Source organism: Cydia amplana, chromosome 22 (assembly GCF_948474715.1).
Source record: "Cydia amplana chromosome 22, ilCydAmpl1.1, whole genome shotgun sequence".
NCBI classification, from domain to species: Eukaryota; Metazoa; Arthropoda; class Insecta; order Lepidoptera; family Tortricidae; genus Cydia; species Cydia amplana.
In genome coordinates, this window is record NC_086090.1 from 2,692,109 (window position 1) to 2,717,790 (window position 25,682).

The 25,682-nt window shown below is 36.9% G+C and overlaps 1 protein-coding gene across 1 annotated transcript in view; it reads left to right on the forward strand.

The window, feature by feature from the left end:
- Nucleotides 1-25,682, forward strand: part of LOC134658402 (dual serine/threonine and tyrosine protein kinase-like) — a 39,966-nt gene that overhangs the window by 830 nt on the left and 13,454 nt on the right. Inside the window, exons 2-4 of the mRNA XM_063514086.1 lie at nt 22,500-22,618; nt 23,535-23,698; nt 24,840-24,956. Coding sequence (XP_063370156.1) covers nt 22,504-22,618; nt 23,535-23,698; nt 24,840-24,956 — 396 coding nt within the window. The 5' untranslated portion in view covers nt 22,500-22,503. The remainder of the gene's footprint in view (nt 1-22,499; nt 22,619-23,534; nt 23,699-24,839; nt 24,957-25,682) is intronic.

The window sequence follows — 25,682 nt, forward strand, 5'->3', positions numbered from 1 at the left end:
TAGTGATGATTTGAATTAGCCACACTCAGCAGGAAACTATGAAGTCTTCCGTACAATAAAATGTAGCAAGCAGTTAAACGGTGACAGACGATTTGGTGCAACCAATTCTAAGACAAACCATTAACCTGTCCTCTACCCAGAATGGATATCTCCAGCCAAAAAAAGCCATATACATTCATCAAAGTTTTGCGAAAAAAGAATCCCTCTATCTACCCCGGTCGGCGTCTAGTAATTTGTGCCCCAGAATTGTCGTACTTAAGGAATCTCTGGCCATTTAAACCGCAGTCAAAAAGCAGTTTTATTAAAATCAGAATAAAGCTGTTTTTCGACTGCGAAATTGTTTGGTTGCAAAAGTCCGTAGTAACAAAACTGAGGTGGTCCGCGCGAGTGGGCAGCGAAGACAATGGCAACAAACAGTTGACCGGAGATCTCCGACCTGAGTAGATACAGGGGTGCTTTTTTTACAGCTTTGTAGAAGACAGGTTAATAGCTAATGCTTGTAGCATTAATGATGCCATAGTTTTCAAGTCAAAAGTTAATCTCTATTTCTAGAGTCGGTTGCCAGTTGCAAATTATGTCAAAAGTTTTAAGTCCACAGACTCCATAGTCCTCCTTAGCCCATGCTAAGGGTTCATTTAGACGATGCGAGAACTGGCATGCAAGTTTCATTCCATTGCGGGTTTTGATCGGTTGGTTGAATTGGACGTAACCAACAGTCGGCAATGTAACTTAAATCGCATGCGAGTTCGCGCGCCGTCTAAATCAGCCCTAACAATCACTTTTAAGAGTAAGTAAATAAGAATTGATTTTATTTGATTGTCTGTAGGTGAGTCATCATTAGCAAATATTATTTTGTGCATTGTAGTACATAGCTGTGTCAAAAATCTAATACCTTTAAACGAGCAATTCTTGTTTATTTATTTATTTATTTATTTATTTATTTATATATATATTTCGGGGATCTTGGAAACGGCTCTAACGATTTCGATGAAATTTGGTATATGGGGGTTTTTGGGGGCGAAAAATCCATCTAGCTAGGTCTTATCTCTGGGAAAACGCACATTTTTGAGATTTTATATGTTTTCCGAGCAAAGCTCGGTCTCCCAGATATTGTATGTTAAATACACAAACTTTTCTGTGCAGTCATCTTCCATACTATAGTAAAATGCAAAACTTTGCTTGGTAGTGGCCCTGGCTACCAAGCAGGAGGTCCGGGTTCAAATCCAGAAGGGACATTTATTTATTTTGTGTTCCTGAGTTATGGATGATTTCTATGTATTATGTATAATTTGTGTGCAATACGATAGCAGTCAATAAGAAAATCATAATTAGGGATTAACTAAAACTTATATACCTTTTTAAACTTTTATAACTAAGATCAGGGATGTTACAGAGCTCCGTTTCCGTTTCCGTTAAGTCGGAACTTCCGTTTGGTATTACACAACCGTTTTTGTTCCGGTTCCGTTACTTTTGAAACGGAAGTTATATCGGATGTCAATGCTTAGCGCGGCAGCGGGAGATGAGCGGGTGTACATCAAAAACAAACAGGTTTATACCAGTCATTCGCTCATAGCCCCGCTTGCCACGTGCTGCAGTAATTAGATGTTCTGGTTTATACGTGTTTTTGAATTTAAAGTACCTATTCGTATGTGTTGTGTTGTGTAATGTATACCTACTGATAGTACTGACTCAGGCTCCGGTTCTGGTTCCAGTTCCGTTTTCGGTTCCGATTCGGTTTCTGGTTCCGATAAACTAAATTTAAAACATCTGGTTCCGCTTTCGGTTCCGATAAAACCACATCCGTTACATCCCTGACTAAGATCAATTATTTTGGAACTTTTTTATTATTCTTGTGCATTCCTTGACATTTTTTGAAAATTAACTCAACAACATTCCGTTAACATTCCATTTCTGACCGCAGCTACACTACTGGTACTGAACGCGTTGCTGTTACTGTCAATTTCCATAGTAAAATGATCAGTAGTGCAGCTGTGGTTGGAAATGGACTGTCACCTTAACCTTCACTTAAATAAATTTTGGAACGAAGTATGACGGGAACACGCAGACAAAAAACAAAAGTGACCGACATACTCACTAAAATAGACCAGCAGAAGTGGAGATGGACTGGCCACATGTTGAGAGATAAGCAGGAAAAATGGAGTAAGATCGTAACAGATTGGTACCCAAGAGGTTGCACACGGAGTCAGAAGAAACCTCAAACAAGATGGGAGGATGAACTCAATCTCACAGTGGGCCCGAAATGGAGAAGAGTGGTCCACGACAGATCCCAATGGAAAGAGCTAGAGGAGGCCTTTGCCAAGCGGCACACTGAGCTTAGAGACATACTCTAACTCAGAACAAAAGGGCTTAATAGATAGATAGATAGATAGAAATAAATTTTACTATACTTTTCTTTATGACAATCTTTGTCGCAAAACAGTCTGACTTTGTTGTTGATTTTTTACCGACTACTGGGTTTGTCACTTGACGAAGCACTTGGTATAAAAACTTAGTGTGGTCTGACTCTACAAACAATAGTAACTTTTGTTTAAATTTTCAATGCAAATATCTTTATAAACCAAAACCCATATTTTTCTTGACCTTGTATCAACACTACAAAATGTATTAACTAAATTACGCGTCATTACGGGGAGGTCCCTTTTTGATCTCTAATGACTTGTCACGTGAGTCATCATTAGGAAATCGTTAAATAAAATGAGATCGAGATTTTTATGCATAATAAAACTGGTAAAATATTGTACCTAATAGTAATGCATTTGATGTCATGCATCATAATATAAGAAGTCTCTATAGCTAACAATTTACTTATATTTAGGTATTTTACGTACTTAGGGGTCATCCATTAATTACATCACACGTTTAGGGGGAGGGAGGGGGTCAAGAAAATGTGACATATTGTGACATGTGGGAGGGGGGAGACACAAACTTTGTGACGTCACTTTAACTTCATCAGTAACCGAAAATTTATTTAAATTATTTTATTCGCTGTACATTTAAATAACAAGTTTTTAAAACGATAATCGTTTTTATTCGTTTAATTTTCTTTCCTAAGCAGTTTTGGGTTATAAAATTACTAATATTTATATCGTCAAAAATATTTTGATATAATATTCGATTCTTAATTCGATTTGGTGATCTCGTAGAAAAAATGTGACGTCACACTAGGGGGGAGGGGTTTGCCAAATGTGACCAAGTGTGACAAGGAGGGGGGAGGGGTCAAAAAACCTAGAAATTCGTGTGACGTAATTAATGGATGACCCCTTAGAACCGAATTTAATTTTTTTAAACCTCTAAAAACATCGGTTAAACTAACCATAGTATATCAGCAGTATCAGTAATGATTTCTTTGTTATAATAATATTGAAACTAGATTGGACATTTAAGTCGATCCATACACTGACACTGCTGGGATACGCCGCACTGAACACTGTCAGCATCAAATTGGTAGTGAGGGCCAAAGTGGCCAAATATATCGTACCACGCCTTTGCTACAATAGAAATAAGGATGTGAATCGATATATTTGGCCACTTTGGCCAAATATATCGATTCACATTCGTCACTGTCTATTTGCGATTACCGGGAAGCGACTCCTCATGCAGTTTGTCGTACAGCCAGGCGTGGCTCACTCCGCGATTTCGTCGCTTTGCTACAGGTAGCTACAAGTACATCCGTTCCACACCAATTTTGGTGACTAGCCATAAGCCGCGCGTGGCGCTTTCGCCACCTAGCGGCCATATCTGTGCTGATCGTAACAAACGCGTTTTGTTAGAGACGAGTCTTTTGTACCTAGTACTATTATTTATTCAGTGGTACAGCACTTGTTATGATAAATAATAACAAACTGATATACTTGCATACATTGTTAGTTAGTTGTTACACTATGTTTATCTTATTTATTTGCACCCTCTTTCATAATTTTATTGACTTTCCTCTAGTCTATTGTACTCAGTGCTATATTTGTCTACCGTTCTTCATCAATTCTCATTTACTCCAAGGTTAACTGAAAGAAATCCCTTAAAGGGATAAGTTCGCCTTTGTACTGCCTATAATGTGCCATAAATTTGTGTTCTGTGTTTTGTACAATAAAGGGTTTATAAAGTGTCATTCAATAGAACTATGTAAACAAACCGCCATACTAAAATTGACACTGAATGTCAAATTACTAGTAACTTTTGTTTACATAGTTAGCAAGTTCTATTGAATGAAACTTTACATACATACATACAAGTCGCGCAGCTAGCCGCAGACTGCGGTGTCAGTGTGTGAATGACCTTAATATCTTAACAATTGTTTTCCGAGCAGGTCAGTTATTAAACAAACAAATAACAATTTAAGTAGGTACTTTATCATAGTAACTTTGATAAGAATTTTGTGGGCTGAATGAGTTAAATCTAATAGTGAAATTACTTTAAACAGAAAAATAGGTATATTTGAAGACTGACAATCTGTATATAAAGTCGTTTCCAATACTTATTGTTATACTTAGTTTAGTCAGCTATCTTCACCAGAAGGGCTATTTATCATTTGTCACCATGCCTGTCACGTTCTAACAAGTATGTAAGTGCGAAAGTGATGCATAACATGACAGGTGATAAAAACGCGACCATGATACCGCTGCAGAATACAAACCTCCTTTAAATATAAGTCTGTAAAAAACAGATGGTGTTGTCATTGACATAAATCTAATATGTATATCTTAATTATTTTTATAGTTTAACACATTACAATAAGGTACTAAATAATTCATAGCAATAACTGTTTTTCCGATACCTATTAGGCCACCAAACGAATGAATTACAGCGGAAATAATACATGTGTAAGCTAATTTTAGCATGGGTGTTGTAGGTAATAATCCTAGCGAAAAAAAGTAGCATTTATTTTATAATAAGGAATCTCAAATAGATAATTTATGTAAAAGATAATTTATTGTTGTGGGCTACCGACCTACCGTTTACGAGTTATTTACGAAAAACTATAAAAAAAAAACGACCTTAAAACAAATTATACGTGACTTTCCCGCCTTAATATATTGATCCTAGCGAAAAAATGCATTGAATGTTTTTTGTAGAAAATTTTATGTAGATTACATATGTGATAGAACATTTTTTGCTACGGGCCACCATTTAAGAGTTATTTACGAAAAACTATAAACCCCCAGCCCAGCTTCACCCCCACCCCCCGGTACTTTTAGTATCTTGTTTAATACACCATTACCTACACCCATGCTAAAATTGGCTTACACATGTATTATTTCCCCCGATTGGCAATTTTTGGTGTTCGTTTGATGTACTATAATATATATCACAGTCGACGTCATAGTCATATTCTAGAAATATAAGATAAAATGAAAATTTAGATACGTTAAATTATAAAGGTGCTATTTATAACGTCTGTCAAGTCTATAAGGCCTTGATAATCATTTGTCCCTGTCCGCCATTTTTTTTTTCATTTTGTGTTTGTTAAAAAGAGACAGAATTTTACAGAGATTTGCCTTGTTTTATGATCAAGGGATAGTTTATTATCTGCAAGAGTGAATGTAGGGCATGAAGACCTTGTGATAAATAAAAAGGTTTTTATCATTAGGGCACGTTCAGAAGATAGTGGTTTTAATATAAACAATACCACTCATTTTATATTATGTTTATATTCTTATCTTTGCATAAGTATTTGTAAACAGGCTTTAGTTCACTAAAGGCTGATACTATTGTATTGACGTAATTTGAGGGAGGTAACTCGATAAGGGCCCGGCCACATGTGCGCGGTGCCGCGCCGCGGCGCCGCAAAGCGGTGCGCGTCGCCGCGCGCGGTGCCGCAGCGCGGTGCGCGGCGCCGCGCGCGGTGCCGCAAAGCGGTGAGTTTCGCCGCGCGCGGTGCCGCCAAGCGGCGTGCGGCGCCGCGTGTGATGCCACGCTGCATAGTAAAGAATAAAATTCGACTACCAGTTGTTTAATCAGACATGGATCCCTTCACACGTGTTCTGCTCTTGCTGTTGTTATAGCGATAGCGGTTCGCCAAAAAACGCTGTAAATGGTGTTAAAGGTATCAAAATCGGTACGATTGATCTTTAGGACATTTGAAACAATTTGACCCGAAGCACCAACAAATAAAAAAACGAGAGGAGTTATGACGTCATCTTTTTTTGTATGAAATTAAAAAAAAATTGTTTAGAAACCTATCGTGTGTAGTATTAAACGAAAGGGCTTTCTAAGACGGTTCCAAAAATATATCACATCATTACATTTGAGTATTTTTTTTTTTAATTATAATAAAAATATTTTTTAAAACATACCAAGTTTGGGTTTCTCCAGATACAATACCGTTAAAATTTTTTTTGTTAAATATACCTCAAATTATACCTAATATCCCCATATCTAATTCTAATAAAGCAATTTTGAAAATATTTACATTTAGTATATTTGTTTTAATTTTTTCTACTCCCGTACCTTTATTTGTCATTTAAAAGGTCATCTCATACACACACCTTTAAACCCCTATGTTATAGTTGTCAAGACAAGTCTTTAGTCTATTCCCCAAAAAAGTATTTGTGCATACACGCAGTATCTTTTTGGTACTTTTACGATACTTCGTGTAATCACCACTTAAAAAATATTGTATTAAATACATTGTTGCCAACCTAATTTTAATTGATTGATGAGTACTAAGTGCATTGCTGCTAATTTACAAAATTTTCATTAGGTTCTGTAGTAGAAACAATAAAATTCCTTCAGAAGTCAGAAACGCGCATGTGACACCCGTAATATAGCAAGATCCATAGACTACGAACACCGCTTAGCGTTGCTTGTTAGTCTCCATAGGCTACTGTGGCCAAAATCGAGAAAAAAAAAACTATCCAAAATTGTAATTTAACTAAGAGCAAGTACCAGGGCCTCACGAGTTACTAGAAGGTGTCGCTGACCATCCGGCCGTGGGGCGCGGGGCGCGGTGGCCGGGTCGCGTATCTTAGCTGTATACTTTTGGTTTGTTTACCTACATATATGTCCTATATGATTCCACTTGTTTAAAGTATTATTTTTGTTGAATGAAAAATATTTGTTAAATTTACAATTTTTAATATTTAAAGGTGAGATTTTTCAGTTAATTCTTACATAAATAATTTTTACTACGAATTATAGATTCCGAGATATAAGCGACTTTCTGGAAAACCGTTATACTTATATTAATTTTATGCTTTCTATTTAAATATTTAATTGAGAAATTCATAGATCACACTTTGTAAAATTGAAAAATTAAAAAAAAGTACTTCATGTAATTATTTTCAAAATTGCTTTCTTAGTGTTAGATACCTAATATCCTCGTAGGATATTAGGTATAATTTGAGGTATATTTTACAAAAAAATATTGAACGGTATTGTATCTGGAGAAGCCCAAACTTGGTATGTTTTGAAAATTATTTTTATTATAATTAAAAAAAAGCGGCCAAGTGCGAGCCGGACTCGCCCATGAAGGGTTCCGTATTTAGGCGATTTATGACGTATTAAAAAAAACTACTTGCTAGATCTCGTTCAAACCAATTTTCGGTTGAAGTTTACATGGTAATGTACATCATATATTTTTTTTAGTTTTATCATTCTCTTATTTTAGAAGTTAGGGGGGGGGGGGGGACACACATTTTACCACTTTGGAAGTGTCTCTAGCGCAAACTATTCAGTTTAGAAAAAAATGATATTAGAAACCTCAATATCATTTTTGAAGACCTATACCTATCCATAGATACCCCACACGTATGGGTTTGATGAATAAAAAAATTTTTGAGTTTCAGTTCGAAGTATGGGGAACCCCAAAAATTTATTGTGTTTTTTCTATTTTTGTGTGAAAATCTTAATGCGGTTCACAGAATACATCTACTTACCAAGTTTCAACAGTATAGTTCTTATAGTTTCGGAGAAAAGTGGCTGTGACATACGGACGGACAGACAGACGGACAGACAGACAGACAGACAGACAGACATGACGAATCTATAAGGGTTCCGTTTTTTGCCATTTGGCTACGGAACCCTAAAAACCGGCCAAGTGCGAGTCGGACTCGCGTTCCAAGGGTTCCGCGCATTACACAATTTTTAACAATATGTTTTGTTTAATGAAAAGTCAGTAAAATGTCTTTAAAAAACCCGTAGGGGCCGGATCAAAAACTAAGTACTTAAGTCCGACTCACGCTTGACTGCATATTTCTAATAGGTTTTCCTGTCATTTATAGGTAAAGAACTATTTAGTGTATTTTTTCAATATTGTAGACCCAGTACCTAGTTTCAGAGATAAGGGGGGGAAAGGGTCATTTTTTGCCTATTTTCTTGAATAACTGCTAAACTATTTATCTTAAAATTATCATTCCAAAGTTTAATTAATAATTAAATTAATAAACTTTATTTTGAAACACTTTTAGGTACAGAAATTTACAAACTTTTCTCAAAATGAGCTCTTTCATTTGATATGTAACACGATATCTTAGTTTGAAAAACTTTATTTTTTAATTTGCTCTTTTACCTCCCAAAAGTGGCCTACATATTTAAAATTCATTTGTTTACGTTACATATATGTCCGTCTTTGGGTCACAAACTTACATAGGTATGTGTGCCAAATTTTAACTTCATTAAAAGTGAGTAAAATGTCTTTAAAAACCCCGTAGGGGTCGGATCAAAATCTAAGTACTTAAGTCCGACTCACGCTCGACTGCACATTTCTAATAGGTTTTCCTGTCATCTATAGGTAAAGAACTATTCAGTGTAATTTTTTCAAAATTTTAGTCCAGTACTTTCAGAGATAAAGGGGAGGAATGGTAATTTTTTGCCTATTTTCTTGAATAACTGCCAAACTATTTATCTTAAAATTATAAAAAAAATATATTTGAGATTCTCAAAATGAGCTCTTTCATTTGATACACACACGATATATTTTGAATAACTTTATTTTTTTATTTGCTCTTTTACCCCCAAAAAGTGGCCTCCATATTTAAAATTCATTTGTGTACGTTACATGTCCGTCTTTGGATCACAAACTTACATATGTGTGCCAAATTTCAACTTATTGAAAAGTGAGTAAAATGTCTTTAAAAAACCCGTAGGGGTCGGATCAAAAACTAGTACTTAAGTCCGACTCACGCTTGACTGCACATTTCTAATAGGTTTTCCTGTCATCTGGTTAAGAACTATTTAGTGTATTTTTTTAAATATTTTAGACCCAGTACCTAGTTTCAGAGATAAGGGGGGGAAAGGGTCATTTTGTGCCTATTTTCTTGAATAACTGCTAAACTATTTATCTTAAAATGATCATTCCAAAGTTTAATTAATAATTAAATTAATAAACTTTATTTTGAAACACTTTTAGGTACAGAAATTTACAAACTTTTCTCAAAATGAGCTCTTTCATTTGATATGTAACACGATATCTTAGTTTGAAAAACTTTATTTTTTAATTTGCTCTTTTACCTCCCAAAAGTGGCCTACATATTTAAAATTCATTTGTTTACGTTACATATATGTCCGTCTTTGGGTCACAAACTTACATAGGTATGTGTGCCAAATTATAACTTCATTAAAAGTGAGTAAAATGTCTTTAAAAACCCCGTAGGGGTCGGATCAAAATCTAAGTACTTAAGTCCGGCTCACGCTCGACTGCACATTTCTAATAGGTTTTCCTGTCATCTATAGGTAAAGAACTATTTAGTGTAATTTTTTCAAAATTTTAGTCCAGTACTTTCAGAGATAAAGGGGAGGAATGGTATTTTTTGCCTATTTTCTTGAATAACTGCTAAACTATTTATCTTAAAATTATAAAAAAAATATATTTGAGATTCTCAAAATGAGCTCTTTCATTTGATACACACACGATATATTTTGAATAACTTTATTTTTTTATTTGCTCTTTTACCCCCCAAAAGTGGCCTCCATATTTAAAATTCATTTGTGTACGTTACATGTCCGTCTTTGGATCACAAACTTACATATGTGTGCCAAATTTCAACTTATTGAAAAGTGAGTAAAATGTCTTTAAAAAACCCGTAGGGGTCGGATCAAAAACTAGTACTTAAGTCCGACTCACGCTTGACTGCACATTTCTAATAGGTTTTCCTGTCATCTATAGGTTAAGAACTATTTAGTGTATTTTTTTCATTATTTTAGACCTAGTAGTTTCAGAGATAAAGGGGGGGAATGGTAATTTTTTGCCTATTTTCTTGAATAACTGCTAAACTATTTATCTTAAAATAATAAAAAAATATATTTGAGATTCTCAAAATGAGCTCTTTCATTTGATATGTAACACGATATAGTTTGAAAAACTTTATTTTTAAATTTCTCTTTTACCCCCCAAAAGTGGCCTTCATATTTAAAATTCATTTATTTACGTTACATCTTCGTCTTTAGGTCACAATCACAAACTTACATATGTGTGCCAAATTTCAACTTTATTGGTCCAGTAGTTTCGGAGAAAATAGGCTGTGACAGACGGACGGACGGACAGACAGACGCACGAGTGATCCTATAAGGGTTCCGTTTTGTCCTTTTGAGGTACGGAACCCTAAAAAAAATGACTAAAATATAATGATATGATATTTTTGGAATCGGCTCAGAAAGCCCTTTCGTTTAATACCACACACGATAGGTTTCAAAACAGTTTTTTTTAAATTCCATACAAATCAGAAATCAGAAATCTGCGGCGCCGCAAACCGCTCTGCGGCGACGCCCGCCGCAACGCAAAATTTTGGCACACATATGTAAGTTTGTGACCTAAAGACGAAGATGTAACGTAAATAAATGAATTTTAAATATGAAGGCCACTTTTGGGGGGTAAAAGAGAAATTTAAAAATAAAGTTTTTCAAACTATATCGTGTTACATATCAAATGAAAGAGCTCATTTTGAGAATCTCAAATATATTTTTTTATTATTTTAAGATAAATAGTTTAGCAGTTATTCAAGAAAATAGGCAAAAAATGACCCTTTCCCCCCCTTATCTCTGAAACTAGGTACTGGGTCTAAAATATTTAAAAAAATACACTAAATAGTTCTTAACCAGATGACAGGAAAACCTATTAGAAATGTGCAGTCAAGCGTGAGTCGGACTTAAGTACTAGTTTTTGATCCGACCCCTACGGGTTTTTTAAAGACATTTTACTCACTTTTCAATAAGTTGAAATTTGGCACACATATGTAAGTTTGTGATCCAAAGACGGACATGTAACGTACACAAATGAATTTTAAATATGGAGGCCACTTTTTGGGGGTAAAAGAGCAAATAAAAAAATAAAGTTATTCAAAATATATCGTGTGTGTATCAGATGAAAGAGCTCATTTTGAGAATCTCAAATATATTTTTTTTATAATTTTAAGATAAATAGTTTAGCAGTTATTCAAGAAAATAGGCAAAAAATTACCATTCCTCCCCTTTTTCTCTGAAAGTACTGGACTAAAATTTTGAAAAAATTACACTTAATAGTTCTTTACCTATAGATGACAGAAAAACCTATTAGAAATGTGCAGTCGAGCGTGAGTCGGACTTAAGTACTTAGATTTTGATCCGACCCCTACGGGGTTTTTAAAGACATTTTACTCACTTTTAATGAAGTTAAAATTTGGCACACATACCTATGTAAGTTTGTGACCCAAAGACGGACATATATGTAACGTAAACAAATGAATTTTAAATATGTAGGCCACTTTTGGGAGGTAAAAGAGCAAATTAAAAAATAAAGTTTTTCAAACTAAGATATCGTGTTACATATCAAATGAAAGAGCTCATTTTGAGAAAAGTTTGTAAATTTCTGTACCTAAAAGTGTTTCAAAATAAAGTTTATTAATTTAATTATTAATTAAACTTTGGAATGATAATTTTAAGATAAATAGTTTAGCAGGTATTCAAGAAAATAGGCAAAAAATGACCCTTTCCCCCCCTTATCTCTGAAACTAGGTACTGGGTCTACAATATTGAAAAAATACACTAAATAGTTCTTTACCTATAAATGACAGGAAAACCTATTAGAAATATGCAGTCAAGCGTGAGTCGGACTTAAGTACTTAGTTTTTGATCCGGCCCCTACGGGTTTTTTAAAGACATTTTACTGACTTTTCATTAAACAAAACATATTGTTAAAAATTGTGTAATGCGCGGAACCCTTGGAACGCGAGTCCGACTCGCACTTGGCCGGTTTTTAGGGTTCCGTAGCCAAATGGCAAAAAACGGAACCCTTATAGATTCGTCATGTCTGTCTGTCTGTCTGTCTGTCTGTCTGTCCGTCTGTCTGTCTGTCCGTCCGTATGTCACAGCCACTTTTCTCCGAAACTATAAGAACTATACTGTTGAAACTTGGTAAGTAGATGTATTCTGTGAACCGCATTAAGATTTTCACACAAAAATAGAAAAAACACAATAAATTTTTGGGGTTCCCCATACTTCGAACTGAAACTCAAAAATTTTTTTTTTCATCAAACCCATACGTGTGGGGTATATGGATAGGTCTTCAAAAATGATATTGAGATTTCTAATATAATTTTTTTCTAAACTGAATAGTTTGCGCGAGAGACACTTCCAAAGTGGTAAAATGTGTGTCCCCCCCCCCTAACTTCTAAAATAAGAGAATGATAAAACTAAAAAAAATATATGATGTACATTACCATGTAAACTTCAACCGAAAATTGGTTTGAACGAGATCTAGCAAGTAGTTTTTTTTAATACGTCATAAATCGCCTAAATACGGAACCCTTCATGGGCGAGTCCGGCTCGCACTTGGCCGCTTTTTTTTAATTATAATAAAAATAATTTTCAAAACATACCAAGTTTGGGCTTCTCCAGATACAATACCGTTCAATATTTTTTTGTAAAATATACCTCAAATTATACCTAATATCCTACGAGGATATTAGGTATCTAACACTAAGAAAGCAATTTTGAAAATAATTACATGAAGTACTTTTTTTTAATTTTTCAATTTTACAAAGTGTGATCTATGAATTTCTCAATTAAATATTTAAATAGAAAGCATAAAATTAATATAAGTATAACGGTTTTCCAGAAAGTCGCTTATATCTCGGAATCTATAATTCGTAGCAAAAATTATTTATGTAAGAATTAACTGAAAAATCTCACCTTTAAATATTAAAAATTGTAAATTTAACAAATATTTTTCATTCAACAAAAATAATACTTTAAACAAGTGGAATCATATAGGACATATATGTAGGTAAACAAACCAAAAGTATACAGCTAAGATACGCGACCCGGCCACCGCGCCCCGCGCCCCACGGCCGGATGGTCAGCGACACCTTCTAGTAACTCGTGAGGCCCTGGTACTTGCTCTTAGTTAAATTACAATTTTGGATAGTTTTTTTTTTCTCGATTTTGGCCACAGTAGCCTATGGAGACTAACAAGCAACGCTAAGCGGTGTTCGTAGTCTATGGATCTTGCTATATTACGGGTGTCACATGCGCGTTTCTGACTTCTGAAGGAATTTTATTGTTTCTACTATGCACTTAGTACTCATCAATCAATTAAAATTAGGTTGGCAACAATGTATTTAATACAATATTTTTTAAGTGGTGATTACACGAAGTATCGTAAAAGTACCAAAAAGATACTGCGTGTATGCACAAATACTTTTTTGGGGAATAGACTAAAGACTTGTCTTGACAACTATAACATAGGGGTTTAAAGGTGTGTGTATGAGATGACCTTTTAAATGACAAATAAAGGTACGGGAGTAGAAAAAATTAAAACAAATATACTAAATGTAAATATTTTCAAAATTGCTTTATTAGAATTAGATATGAGGATATTAGGTATAATTTGAGGTATATTTAACAAAAAAATTTTTAACGGTATTGTATCTGGAGAAACCCAAACTTGGTATGTTTTAAAAAATATTTTTATTATAATTAAAAAAAAAAATTACTCAAATGTAATGATGTGATATATTTTTGGAATCGTCTTAGAAAGCCCTTTCGTTTAATACTACACACGATAGGTTTCTAAACAATTTTTTTTTAATTTCATACAAAAAAAGATGACGTCATAACTCCTCTCATTTTTTTATTTGTTGGTGCTTCGGGTCAAATTGTTTCAAATGTCCTAAAGATCAATCGTACCGATTTTGATACCTTTAACACCATTTACAGCGTTTTTTGGCGAACCGCTATCGCTATAACAACAGCAAGAGCAGAACACGTGTGAAGGGATCCATGTCTGATTAAACAACTGGTAGTCGAATTTTATTCTTTACTATGCAGCGTGGCATCGCACGCGGCGCCGCACGCCGCTTGGCGGCACCGCGCGCGGCGAAACTCACCGCTTTGCGGCACCGCGCGCGGCGCCGCGCACCGCGCTGCGGCACCGCGCGCGGCACCGCGCGCGGCGACGCGCACCGCTTTGCGGCGCCGCGGCGCGGCACCGCAAAATTTAGCGTTGCGGCGGGCGTCGCCGCAGAGCGGTTTGCGGCGCCGCAGATTTCTGCGGTGCCGCGCCGCGCGGCGGCGGCGGCGCCGCACCGCGCACATGTGGCCGGGCCCTTAGCCAAGTTTATACGTCACTTAGATATCTCATTCTGAGAGAAAGTGCACAAGTTAGTATAAATGAAATACTAGAGCCTATAATACTTGAACATTTTTTCAGGATCCCATCAGATCTTGATCTTGACATACAATGGTGACATAGCTATACAAAAAGTATTTTACCAAATAAAATTAGTTCACCATTTTTCAAGAAATCGGGGAACTAAAAAATCAAAGGATTAGTATCAGTTAGAGGGGTTCGTCGCCAAATGGTCGTAGTTTAAGGAAAAGGATTCGCCCTCTAAAATTTGTTACTTCAATGAATGACTTTTTTGACAGATTTTTGTGGATTCGATCCTTTTTTATTAGGGTTCCGTACCCAAAGGGTAAAAACGGGAATCTATATTACTAAGACTCCACTGTTCGTCTGTCTGTCACCCACCAGGCTGTATCTCATGAATGACAGTTGAAATTTTCACAGATGATGTATTTCTGTTGCCGCTATAACAACAAATACTAAAAAGTACGGATACTTCGGTGGGCGAGTCCGACTCGCACTTGTCCGGTTTTCCTATATTACACCCATTAATAACTTCGGATGGGATTTGCCTTAACGCATCTACATTACAATTCATCTGCCGTTAGTAGATTGAGTCGTTACGTTATCTTGTTTACTCGCCAAGGTAGTTGTTCCTTGGGTTATCGCCTGTATGCATCGCCCACACTGCTAACTGACAGTTCATAAGTCTTATTACAAAAGGAATAAGGTCCACCGAAGTGTCGCTGTTTGTACGAGTAGGGACTGCCAGAAATTTCTTTTCAATGTATCCTAGTAAAAATGCCGTGATGATAAGACAATGGCTACTCCCCTCCCTAGATGTCGACTACGAAATAACTCGCGTTTTGGTAAGAAAACTGTACGGCTACCATCAGTTTGGCACTGACATAAACGCCGTCGAGAACGTAATTTACTTTCTATACATCTCGCTCGTACTCGCATATTTGTGCAAACGAGATGTATAGAAAGTAAATTACGTTCTCGATAGCGTAAATGTCAGTTTTGACACTGTCAGTGACTCATGGTACGGGCCCTGATGTATGGAGTTACCACTCTTTCTTTACTTATATTTCTCTATGAGCCAGACTAAAACCCAGGATCCCTCGGATATTGTGTTTTCCATCCTTTTGCATTTATTAAATAGTTTGTTTATTAGCCTGATGGCCAACATTATGGTATTATGGAATTTTCGCCACTCCACCGAAAATTACATCTATTTTTTTTTTGTATTTAAATCGGGATTTCCTATTTATTCCACCCGGAATGGCAAGCTCTTCAAACTTACCAAATTCTATCAAAATTTTGGACCCATTACTTTCGGAGATAAAGGGAAGGTCGGACAGACGGTCGCACGAGTGATCCTATAAGGGTTCCGTTTTTTCCTTTTGAGATACGGAACCCTAAAAACGAATCCTAACAATATAAAAATCGGCCCAGGTATTTACGAGATTACGAGTAAAAACCGGCCAAGTGCGAGTCGGGCTCGCGCACGGAGGGTTCCGCACCATCAACAAAAAATAGATCAAAACAAGCAAAAAAACGGTCACCCATCCAAGTACTGACCCCGCCCGACGTTGCTTAACTTCGGTCAAAAATCACGTTTGTTGTATGGGAGCACCACTTAAATCTTTATTTTATTCTGTTTTTAGTATTTGTTGTTATAGCGGCAACAGAAATACATCATCGGACAGCGGAGTCTTAGTAATAGGGTCCCGTTTTTAGGGTTCCGTAGCCAAATGGCAAAAAACGGAACCCTTATAGATTCGTCATGTCTGTCTGTCTGTCCGTCTGTCCGTCTGTCCGTCTGTCCGTCTGTCCGTCCGTATGTCACAGCCACTTTTCTCCGAAACTATAAGAACTATACTGTTGAAACTTGGTAAGTAGATGTATTCTGTGAACCGCATTAAGATTTTCACACAAAAATAGAAAAAAAACAATAAATTTTTGGGGTTCCCCATACTTCGAACTGAAACTCAAAAATTTTTTTTTCATCAAACCCATACGTGTGGGGTATCTATGGATAGGTCTTCAAAAATGATATTGAGGTTTCTAATATAATTTTTTTCTAAACTGAATAGTTTGCGCGAGAGACACTTCCAAAGTGGTAAAATGTGTGTCCCCCCCCCTGTAACTTCTAAAATAAGAGAATGATAAAACTAAAAAAAATATATGATGTACATTACCATGTAAACTTCCACCGAAAATTGGTTTGAACGAGATCTAGTAAGTAGTTTTTTTTTATACGTCATAAATCGCCTAAATACGGAACCCTTCATGGGCGAGTCCGACTCGCACTTGGCCGCTTTTTACCCTTTGGGTACGGAACCCTAAAAATCAACTCAATACGCGTAACTTATTAACATATGTCTTTCTGTATTGATATGATGTCTTTATGTTTGACATCTATCGAATAGATGTTTAATTAATTTGATTTAATATTATGAATGGAAAGTTCCCCCAAAAGATTCCAGCACAGAAATACGAGGGGCGTTCAAAATATTCTCGGTATTGATATCTTACGACCTCTTCTAAAATTTCTTTCGTTACTGGCCGCTAAGGTTTATTCATTGACATTAAAAAAAAGTATAATTCGAACCGAGATAGTCTTTTGTTTTTCTGCAATTGCTGAACAAACATGAACATCCTGTGCGAATTGACAATGTTAACTAAATTAGAACATCGATGCGTGATAAAATTCTTGACAAAACAGGGTAAAAATCAAAAAACCATAAAAGAGGAAATGGATTGTGTTTACCGTGAGTCTGCTCCTTCTTTATCTACCATTCAAAAGTGGTCAAGCGAGTTTAAACGCGGAAGGGAGAGTATTGAAGATGACCCTAGACCTGGCCGGCCTGTAGTAGCTACTTCACAAGAAAATATTGATAAAGTGGAAAAACTTATATTGGAAGATGGTCGAGTGAAGGTAAAATCTATAGCACAAGTAACCAATCTCTCTATTGGTACCGTACATGATATTATACATGACCATCTTAATATGTCAAAAGTAAGTGCAAGATGGGTTCCGCGAATGCTGACTCGGCTTCAAAAAGACATGCGTGTAGCTTGTTGTTCCGATTTTATTGACCTGTGCGGTGAAAATCCTGATGAGGTGCTGCAAAGAATAGTTACTGGAGATGAAACCTGGGTTCATCATTATGACCCAGAGAGTAAACAAGAGTCCATGCAGTGGCACATTAAGGGTTCAGCTCATCCCAAGAAGTTGAAGGTCATCCCTTCAGCTGGCAAGGTCATGGCCACGATATTTTGGGATTGTGAAGGAGTATTACTAATCGATTATAAAGAAAAAGGTGTAAATATCACAGGACAGTACTACGCTAACATTCTACGTCAATTAAAGGATGTAATTAAAGAAAAGAGGCGAGGAAAGTTAACCAAAGGTATTCTGCTTCTGCATGACAACGCCCCCGTCCATACTGCTCATATTGCCAAGGCAGCTATTGTTGAACGTGGGTTTAAAACTGTTACTCACCCACCGTATAGTCCGGACTTAGCCCCCAGCGACTTCTTTTTGCTCCCCAATCTTAAAAAGGATCTGCGTGGAAATAAATTTTCTGACGATGAAGCATTGAAGGCGGCAGTGGAGGAGCATTTTTACACGAAAGATAAAAAATATTTTTACGAGGGATTAAAAAAAATAATTGATCGATCTTTTAAGTGTATGAACATAGGGGGGGAGTATATTGAAAAATAAAAATATCAAACTTTTCGTACTTGTTTGTTTTCATTCTCATACCGAGAATATTTTGAATACCCCTCGTAGGATGTGCAGTTATCGTTCGGTGAAAGGTCGCCCATCAACGATTGACTTATGCACGAATCTGTATCAGTACCTATAGAAACACAACTGATCAGAGATAGTCCTTATCTCGGTGCAAGAAGGGTTACTTATGTTCAAAATTGTTGGTGATGGCACTTGAACGCAAGCTAGTGGAGCGCCAGAGTAACATGAGATCTTCGATCTTCTCACTTAGCGACTTTATTTTTATAGTAACAAGATTCAAATTACAACGAAAGGCGGTCGGCCATCTTGGACAATGCCCTCAGAACGCGACGGACCGGACGGACAGTATACAGAGGACCTACCGCGAAAAACGTTCGAAGTGTTGCCTCCCTGTCACACGTCCAAATTTACGTGCGACAGAGAGACAACACGTAGAACGTGGTTCGCGGTAGGCCTTCTGGTTTCGACAAGTGATTTGAATATTGTTTAGTACATAGCTAATTAATTAATTGACGTCGCTGTTATTTGTATTAATGTATTGTTGATTCAATGACCTAGTCGATAGGTAGTGATAATGTAGTATTGTGATGAGATTGTGATGTAGGTAAAAGCGTGTTGTCATAGCATTCGGATAGGTATTCATCTGTTAAATTTAGAAAACACTTGTAAATATGAACTTATCGTCGTAACTCGAACTTACTGTCGTAAAAGTTACCCAACTACGGTATAAAGGTTCAATACGTACCTAATTAAGTATAATTACCAATGTTCTTCTCAGTTCTGTCTTGAGTTTTTTTCTTGCCAAAAATATTTTGCCTTAGAACTGCAATATTCAATTAGGTACGTATTTGAATATCAGTATCACACCTGAACGAAGATAGATATTCGAGTTTTCGACCGTAGTTGGAAGCTTTTGGACTATAAAGCTTAGAATAAATTTAAAAGTGGAAAATTTACTGTCTTGGGTGAGACTTGAACTAACGGCCTCAATATGAACCTATGAATCTATTAACGGTACCAATAATGGTATTTCGGACTTCGGTAGATTCTAAGAAGAATGATGATGACATTTGGCGTTGGGGATTTGGGTTGACCCACTACACTTTGATTACACCTTGACTACACTTTTCTAAATCCTAGTAATACTTAAATAAAATAAACTGACGATGGATTGTCATATTTGCATAGTGACAACTATTGTAAAGTATTTGCCCCTATTGACCCATTTCAACTATCCACCCTGTATAGAGGGTCAAACGAATAAAATACAGTGTTGTCAAGAAGTAAACAGAGGTTATCACGTAAATCACGTTCACTGTAGCCATAATAATAATCGCGATTTTATAAACGTTTGTGGTTTTGTACAGTCAGCAGCAGAAGTTGCTAAGCGGGCGAGGTGTTCAATATGATCTTGACGCGACTTTATCACTACATAGTATAAAACAAAGTCGCTTCCCGCTGTTTGTCTGTCCCTATGTATGCTTAGATCTTTAAAATTACGCAACGGATTTTGATGCAGTTTTTGAAGTGAAAACTTCTTTAGCCGCGCTGGGCACTTTTTGAGGTGGGGAAAAAATTATAAACTCGAGACATCATAAGGCGATCACGTGACCGTAAGCCCCGTAAGGTGGCCACTCATAATTTAAATGGCATTTAAATCAATAAAGAAAAACTCAATGTTATTTGACATTTATGTTGCGGACTCCTTTTCAAGACTCGATCTTTACCTATATGTTCAAATAATTTGACGTTGTCATGGCAGTATGGCCAGTATGTAAATAAACATGTCAATGAAAAAGTGTGATCTTATTTGAGAATGATAATAATATATAATAAATAAATAGAATATCTCCGCTAAACGTATGTATCGTGTTACCGGGCGTCGGTAACATAGTGAGGTGAGTTTTCACTTCTATCGGCACTCCCGGAGTGCAACCGTTGTTGCTTGTTTTTAATAGAGAGTGATTCTAGATAAAGCTTTAGGTATGTATAATTTGTTAACCCGCGCGAAGCCGGGGCGTGTGGCTAGTATTTAATATAATAAGAGCGCGTCAAGATAATTTTGAACACCTCGCCCGCCTAGCAACTTCTGCTGCTGTACATTCATTGATTAATGATTAACTTATAAGTTTGAAATTGTTGCCGCACCTTTGAAGCTGCAGGCTACCATAGGCTACGTAGTCCGTTTATTAATCACATTGTCTCCTCATTAGTCGCGCCGTACACTAGTTTGCCACCTTTGTATTATTTAAATATTTTCCTTATTTTCTCGTATGTATTTTTTTTTTAAAGATGTGTCCCGCCGAGCTTGTTGCCGGTCCCATATTGGGATACCCTCCTCCAATTGAGGGGGGATTTTAATCTTCTCGGGGCAGAGGTGTAGGGTTGGAGCGGGTAAAGCTTTATTTGACGTTCATAAGTGCATTGTAATTATGCCTACTTGAATAAACTATATTTTATCTTATCTTAAAACACTGCAGCATTAGTTTCATTCATATGGATATTACGAAATAGCTCATTAAATTGCTACATATGATTCATCTACGATTACTGTTTCACAACATTACTGCATTGAACATGGATATTGTGATATACATTGTATTGTAAGGGAGTAAGGTTTGCTTTCCTTTGGAAGACACAATTTGACTAGTTTTAATTTATTTTTTGTTTAAAAAAAATACTTCAATTAAAATCCTTAAGTGCCTACAAATAAATATATTATTTGTGTTGTTATTTAAATCGTTTTAAGGACTTTTAAGGACATTTAATAACATGTTCTTATTTTGATCTGGCACAATATTGATTTAGACAAAATGATAAAAACCCTTGCTTCAATTTACACACTTATTTGAAAAAAAAAAGACTGAACTCAAAACCTACCTTTCGTTATCGATATCACATTACTCACACCATTATGAGCCAACAGGAGCTAAGATTTAAATATTTTAGGTAAATATACCCGTCTCGCTAACGGAAGCGGCTCCTAAAACTAGTGCGATAAGGACAAGGCGAAAAATCCTGCGTAAAAATCTCAAAAATCGAGGTTTCGTACTCGACTGTTTCCTCCTCCAAAACTTAACCAATCGTAACCAAATTTGGAAATCTAAATGATTATGACATTATCTGTGTCGGACCGTTTTGCTTTTTTGACTAATTGGTGTCAGTTTTGAATAGCACGCCTCTCATTGCGGCATAGACAATTAGGCCATTTTGGCCATTTTTGAAGGGCTCTAGCGCCTTAAAAAACAAAAATATCAAAAAAAGCAAAACGGTCCGACACAGATATTGACAATATTAATCTGTGTTGAAAAAATCATTGCTCTAGCTTCAAAACCCACGGAGGAAACAGTCGAGTACGTTTGTATGGAGAAATGACCACTCCTGTTGGCTCTTAAGCATTTCAAGTAGGTACGACAAAGATGTAATGGAAAATATGTCAAATCAATATGAAATCAAGATTAGATTTTAGTAATTCGAATTCCGCTCCGACACTGAACGGGGAACCTTCACAGCTATAACCGCAACTAGTCAAGCATGAATGACATAGGTGTTCTAGGTATAATTATAAAAGATCTAGATTACCATATACCTTTAGCCTAGTTTACTTATCGACAAACGCCAGGCGAAAAGAAGAATTTATCGGGAATATTTGGGATTACAGATGCTATGAAAAGTTAGATGGTAACCCTTCGGAACATTTGTTTAGAGTTTCTGGTTCCTGGACATTTAAAAAAAAAGTATTTTTTTTTTACTCAGAATCACAAAGATGTGGATTCGTATCGATTTCAAAAGGCTAAAAAGTTTTTTTTTGTAACTGCCCTGTAACTTAATGGGTAGGGTTTGCGCGACGGATCCGAAATGTATGGGAAGATCCGCGGATCCGGATCCAGATCAGGATAATTGCATACATTTCGGATCCGGATTGCAAACGCTATTAATGGGGTTGGCAACTGTCAAAGGTTTGCATAGATGGCGCCATCATAGCTTGCCCCTTTTTCTATGAGATTTGGCTTAAAGGGCTGGCATTCAGAGCATTAAAATAACAAAAAAATTACACAATTCTAGGGATTGACAGGGCAAGCTATGATGGCGCCATCTGCTAAATACTTCGACCGGCCAACCCTATTTTTAGTGTACCGCACAAATTTTGTTCGCGGTACACTTATTTTTATTTGGTTTCAGGGAGATGGCGGGCGGCGTGCTGTGGTCGCGGCGGCTCGCGGCGCGCCTGCGCGCGCTGCGCGGGCTCGTGCGCGACACGCGCCGCTCGCTGCGTGACGTCGCCGACGCACTGGAGCTGGGTAGGTAGAATAGAGCATGGCGACACGAAGACCATATCGTCAAAACAGCCTTATACTTGACGACGACGAAGCGCAGAAGCGGAAGGCCCCCCGCCACTTGGTGGACGACGGTCCAAAAAGACCTCAAAGAACAAAATATTGACAAGAACCTAACCAGGAACCGTGCCACCTGGAGGCTTAGGACAAGGAAGGCCGACCCCAAATAGGGATAAATGTCCAGGATGATGATAGATGGTCAACCAAATCTTGTCAGCAAAAAAAGGCGCGAAATTCAAATTTTCTATGGGACGATATCCCTTCGCGCCTACCTTTTTCAAATTTGCCGCCTTTTTCTACTGACTAGATCTGCTTGACCAAGTATATTCTCCTACTAGTCAAATCATGAAATCAGTTTCTTTTTTAGAATTGTCAAAACAATTTGCAAATATCAAAGAGAATAGATTTTATAGAGAGTTACTGTCATGGTAAATTATGTACCCTCAGCTCAGTAAATTTACCGCCATCTTTTGACAGAAGATTAAAACTGTTAGTACGCCATTTGACTTTGATCCTTATCTTTCACTGATATGTGTTCTAATTTACGGAAGCCTACCAGGACCTCGCAAACTTTTAAAACTTTTTTTTAAAGCGTACTTCTTTTTCATTTGTTTTTTGTTTTTATATAAAATTTGGAGTACCGGTCGTAGACACGCTGCGTGCGTACTGCGAGCATACTCCAAACCCAAAAGAGCGTTTTTTGTTAAAAAAAAATGATTTATATAAAATTACACTAAAGAATAAATGTGAAATTACAATTAATCTGTCACCTCCCAGCGGCTCATATTTGAGCCAGAACGCTTATGGGTGACGTCATATCGTGGGAAACGACAGGACTAAATTACCTCAAATAACAATATATTTTTTTTAACCCTTGCAGATATAAGGGATGTCTCCAGCCGCGTGGAGGAAATAGGGGAAGCATCAGGCCGCCCTGCAGCTATAGTGGTGTTGGGGACTAGTGCTGCCGCGCGGGCGCGCCTGCTGCACTGTCTCCTCGGACGTCGCCTACTGCCGGAGCCAGCGCCGGCTCACTGCCGCTGGGTAAGCCAAAACAACAAAAACAACAAGGGAAACAGATCTGTTTCCCTTTTTAGGGTTCCGTAGCCAAATGGCAAAAAACGGAACCCTTATGGATTCGTTACTGTCTGTCTGTCTGTCCGTCCGTCCGTCCGTATGTCACAGCCACTTTTTTCCGAAACTATAAGAACTATACTGTTGAAACTTGGTAAGTAGATGTATTCTGTGAACCGCATTAAGATTTTCACACAAAAATAGAAAAAAAAAACAATAAATTTTGGGGGTTCCCCTTACTTAGAACTCAACATCAAACTCAAATTTTTTTTTTCATCAATTCCATTCGTGTGGGGTACCTATCTATGGATAGGTCTTCAAAAATGATATTGAGGTTTGTAATATATTTTTTATCTAAACTGAATAGTTTGCGCGAGAGACACTTCCAAAGTGGTAAAATGTGTCCCCCCCCTGTAACTTCTAAAATAAGAGAATAATAAAACTAAAAAATGTATATGATGTACATTACCATGCAAACTTCCACTGAAAATTGGTTTGAACGAGATCTAGTAAGTAGTTTTTTTTTAATACGTCATAAATCCCCTTAATACGGAACCCTTCATGGGCGAGTCCGACTCGCACTTGGCCGCTTTTTTAGGGTTCCGTACCTCAACATTTTCTTAGGAACGTTTGTAATATCAATTAGATTTTTATGTCTAGGTATTACTATTTAAGCCCTGAAATTTCTTGGAATTTTTTACACAACAACAAACAAATTTTTTACACAAACGAAAGATACATACGGCCGTTAACCCTCCTTTACGTAAGAGTCCGTAAAAGTCCGCAGCGGCAACATACTATATTTAAAACAAAAACGCACCTCTACTATAAGAGTTACAGTTCGAAATCGAATGACTAGAAAGGAATGTTAAATGGTTAAAAGGTTAAAACTTAAGCATATGCTTTGATATTCGCAAAACAATCAAAACTTATAGGGCTATAGTCGTTAGTTTTCAAGCTGGCCCTTACGGCTAACTCTTTGTCTATTGTTAGTAAAATCGCTCGTGCTACTACCTGAAAAGCAAAAGGTACGCTGAGGAGGAAGAAAGTACGTACATGTAAAGGGAAAAATCCCAAAAATCCGAAATGAATTAGATAATTATTTTTTCAGCTCAGGATACAATATGGCAGCAGCACCCAAGTGCACCTCACTCTTGGTAATTCAGAGTTCGAGCTGGTCGAAGATTTGGAGTGCAACAAGGCACCCTGGGACACTTTGCCACTTAAAGTAATCCTGATTTTAGAACATAATAGAAATATAATATTTAAAACTTTCGCGTTTTGAACACATATTAACTCACATTTATAGACGGGTGTGATGTCTACCCCAAACTTTTTCATACACTTTTCGTCGGGTAGTTGCACAAATCTCTGTTTTGACATTTTGCTGGGACATAAGTTAGCCGCGACCGTGACCAGTGAAACCTGTGTCCAAACGTCGGTAAATAAAGGTAATTGAATAAATTTCGCGTTAGACCCGTCTATAAATGTGAGTTAATATAATATAAATAGTTTATAACTATTCTGTCCCATCAGCGAAGAGACAATAGTAGCATAGATTGTTAGAAGAACTACTGTACAACGTTCTACTAACATGCTCAGTAGATGTCACATTATGGAAAGGTCTTATAACTACCATAAAATGCAACTTTGGTTCATTTAAATACGAAAAACCTAGAATTTTAAGTGACTCAGGAGACCGTAACGTGTGACAAGAAAAAGTTGATTAACCCATTAGGTGTCAAAATAAAACTTAACCTACAAATACATCTTATTCTAATACATTCTAAGTGTAAGGCCTGAGTGGACGCTCGGAGCGGAGCGTTCGGCTCACAAGTGATTTGAGCAGCGTGCACTAAGGCCGCTACTATACGTTTGCATTTGTTTAACATGCACGCCGCACGCCCCGCCCCGCTGCACGCCCAACTCGAGCGTCCACTCAGGCCTTACACTA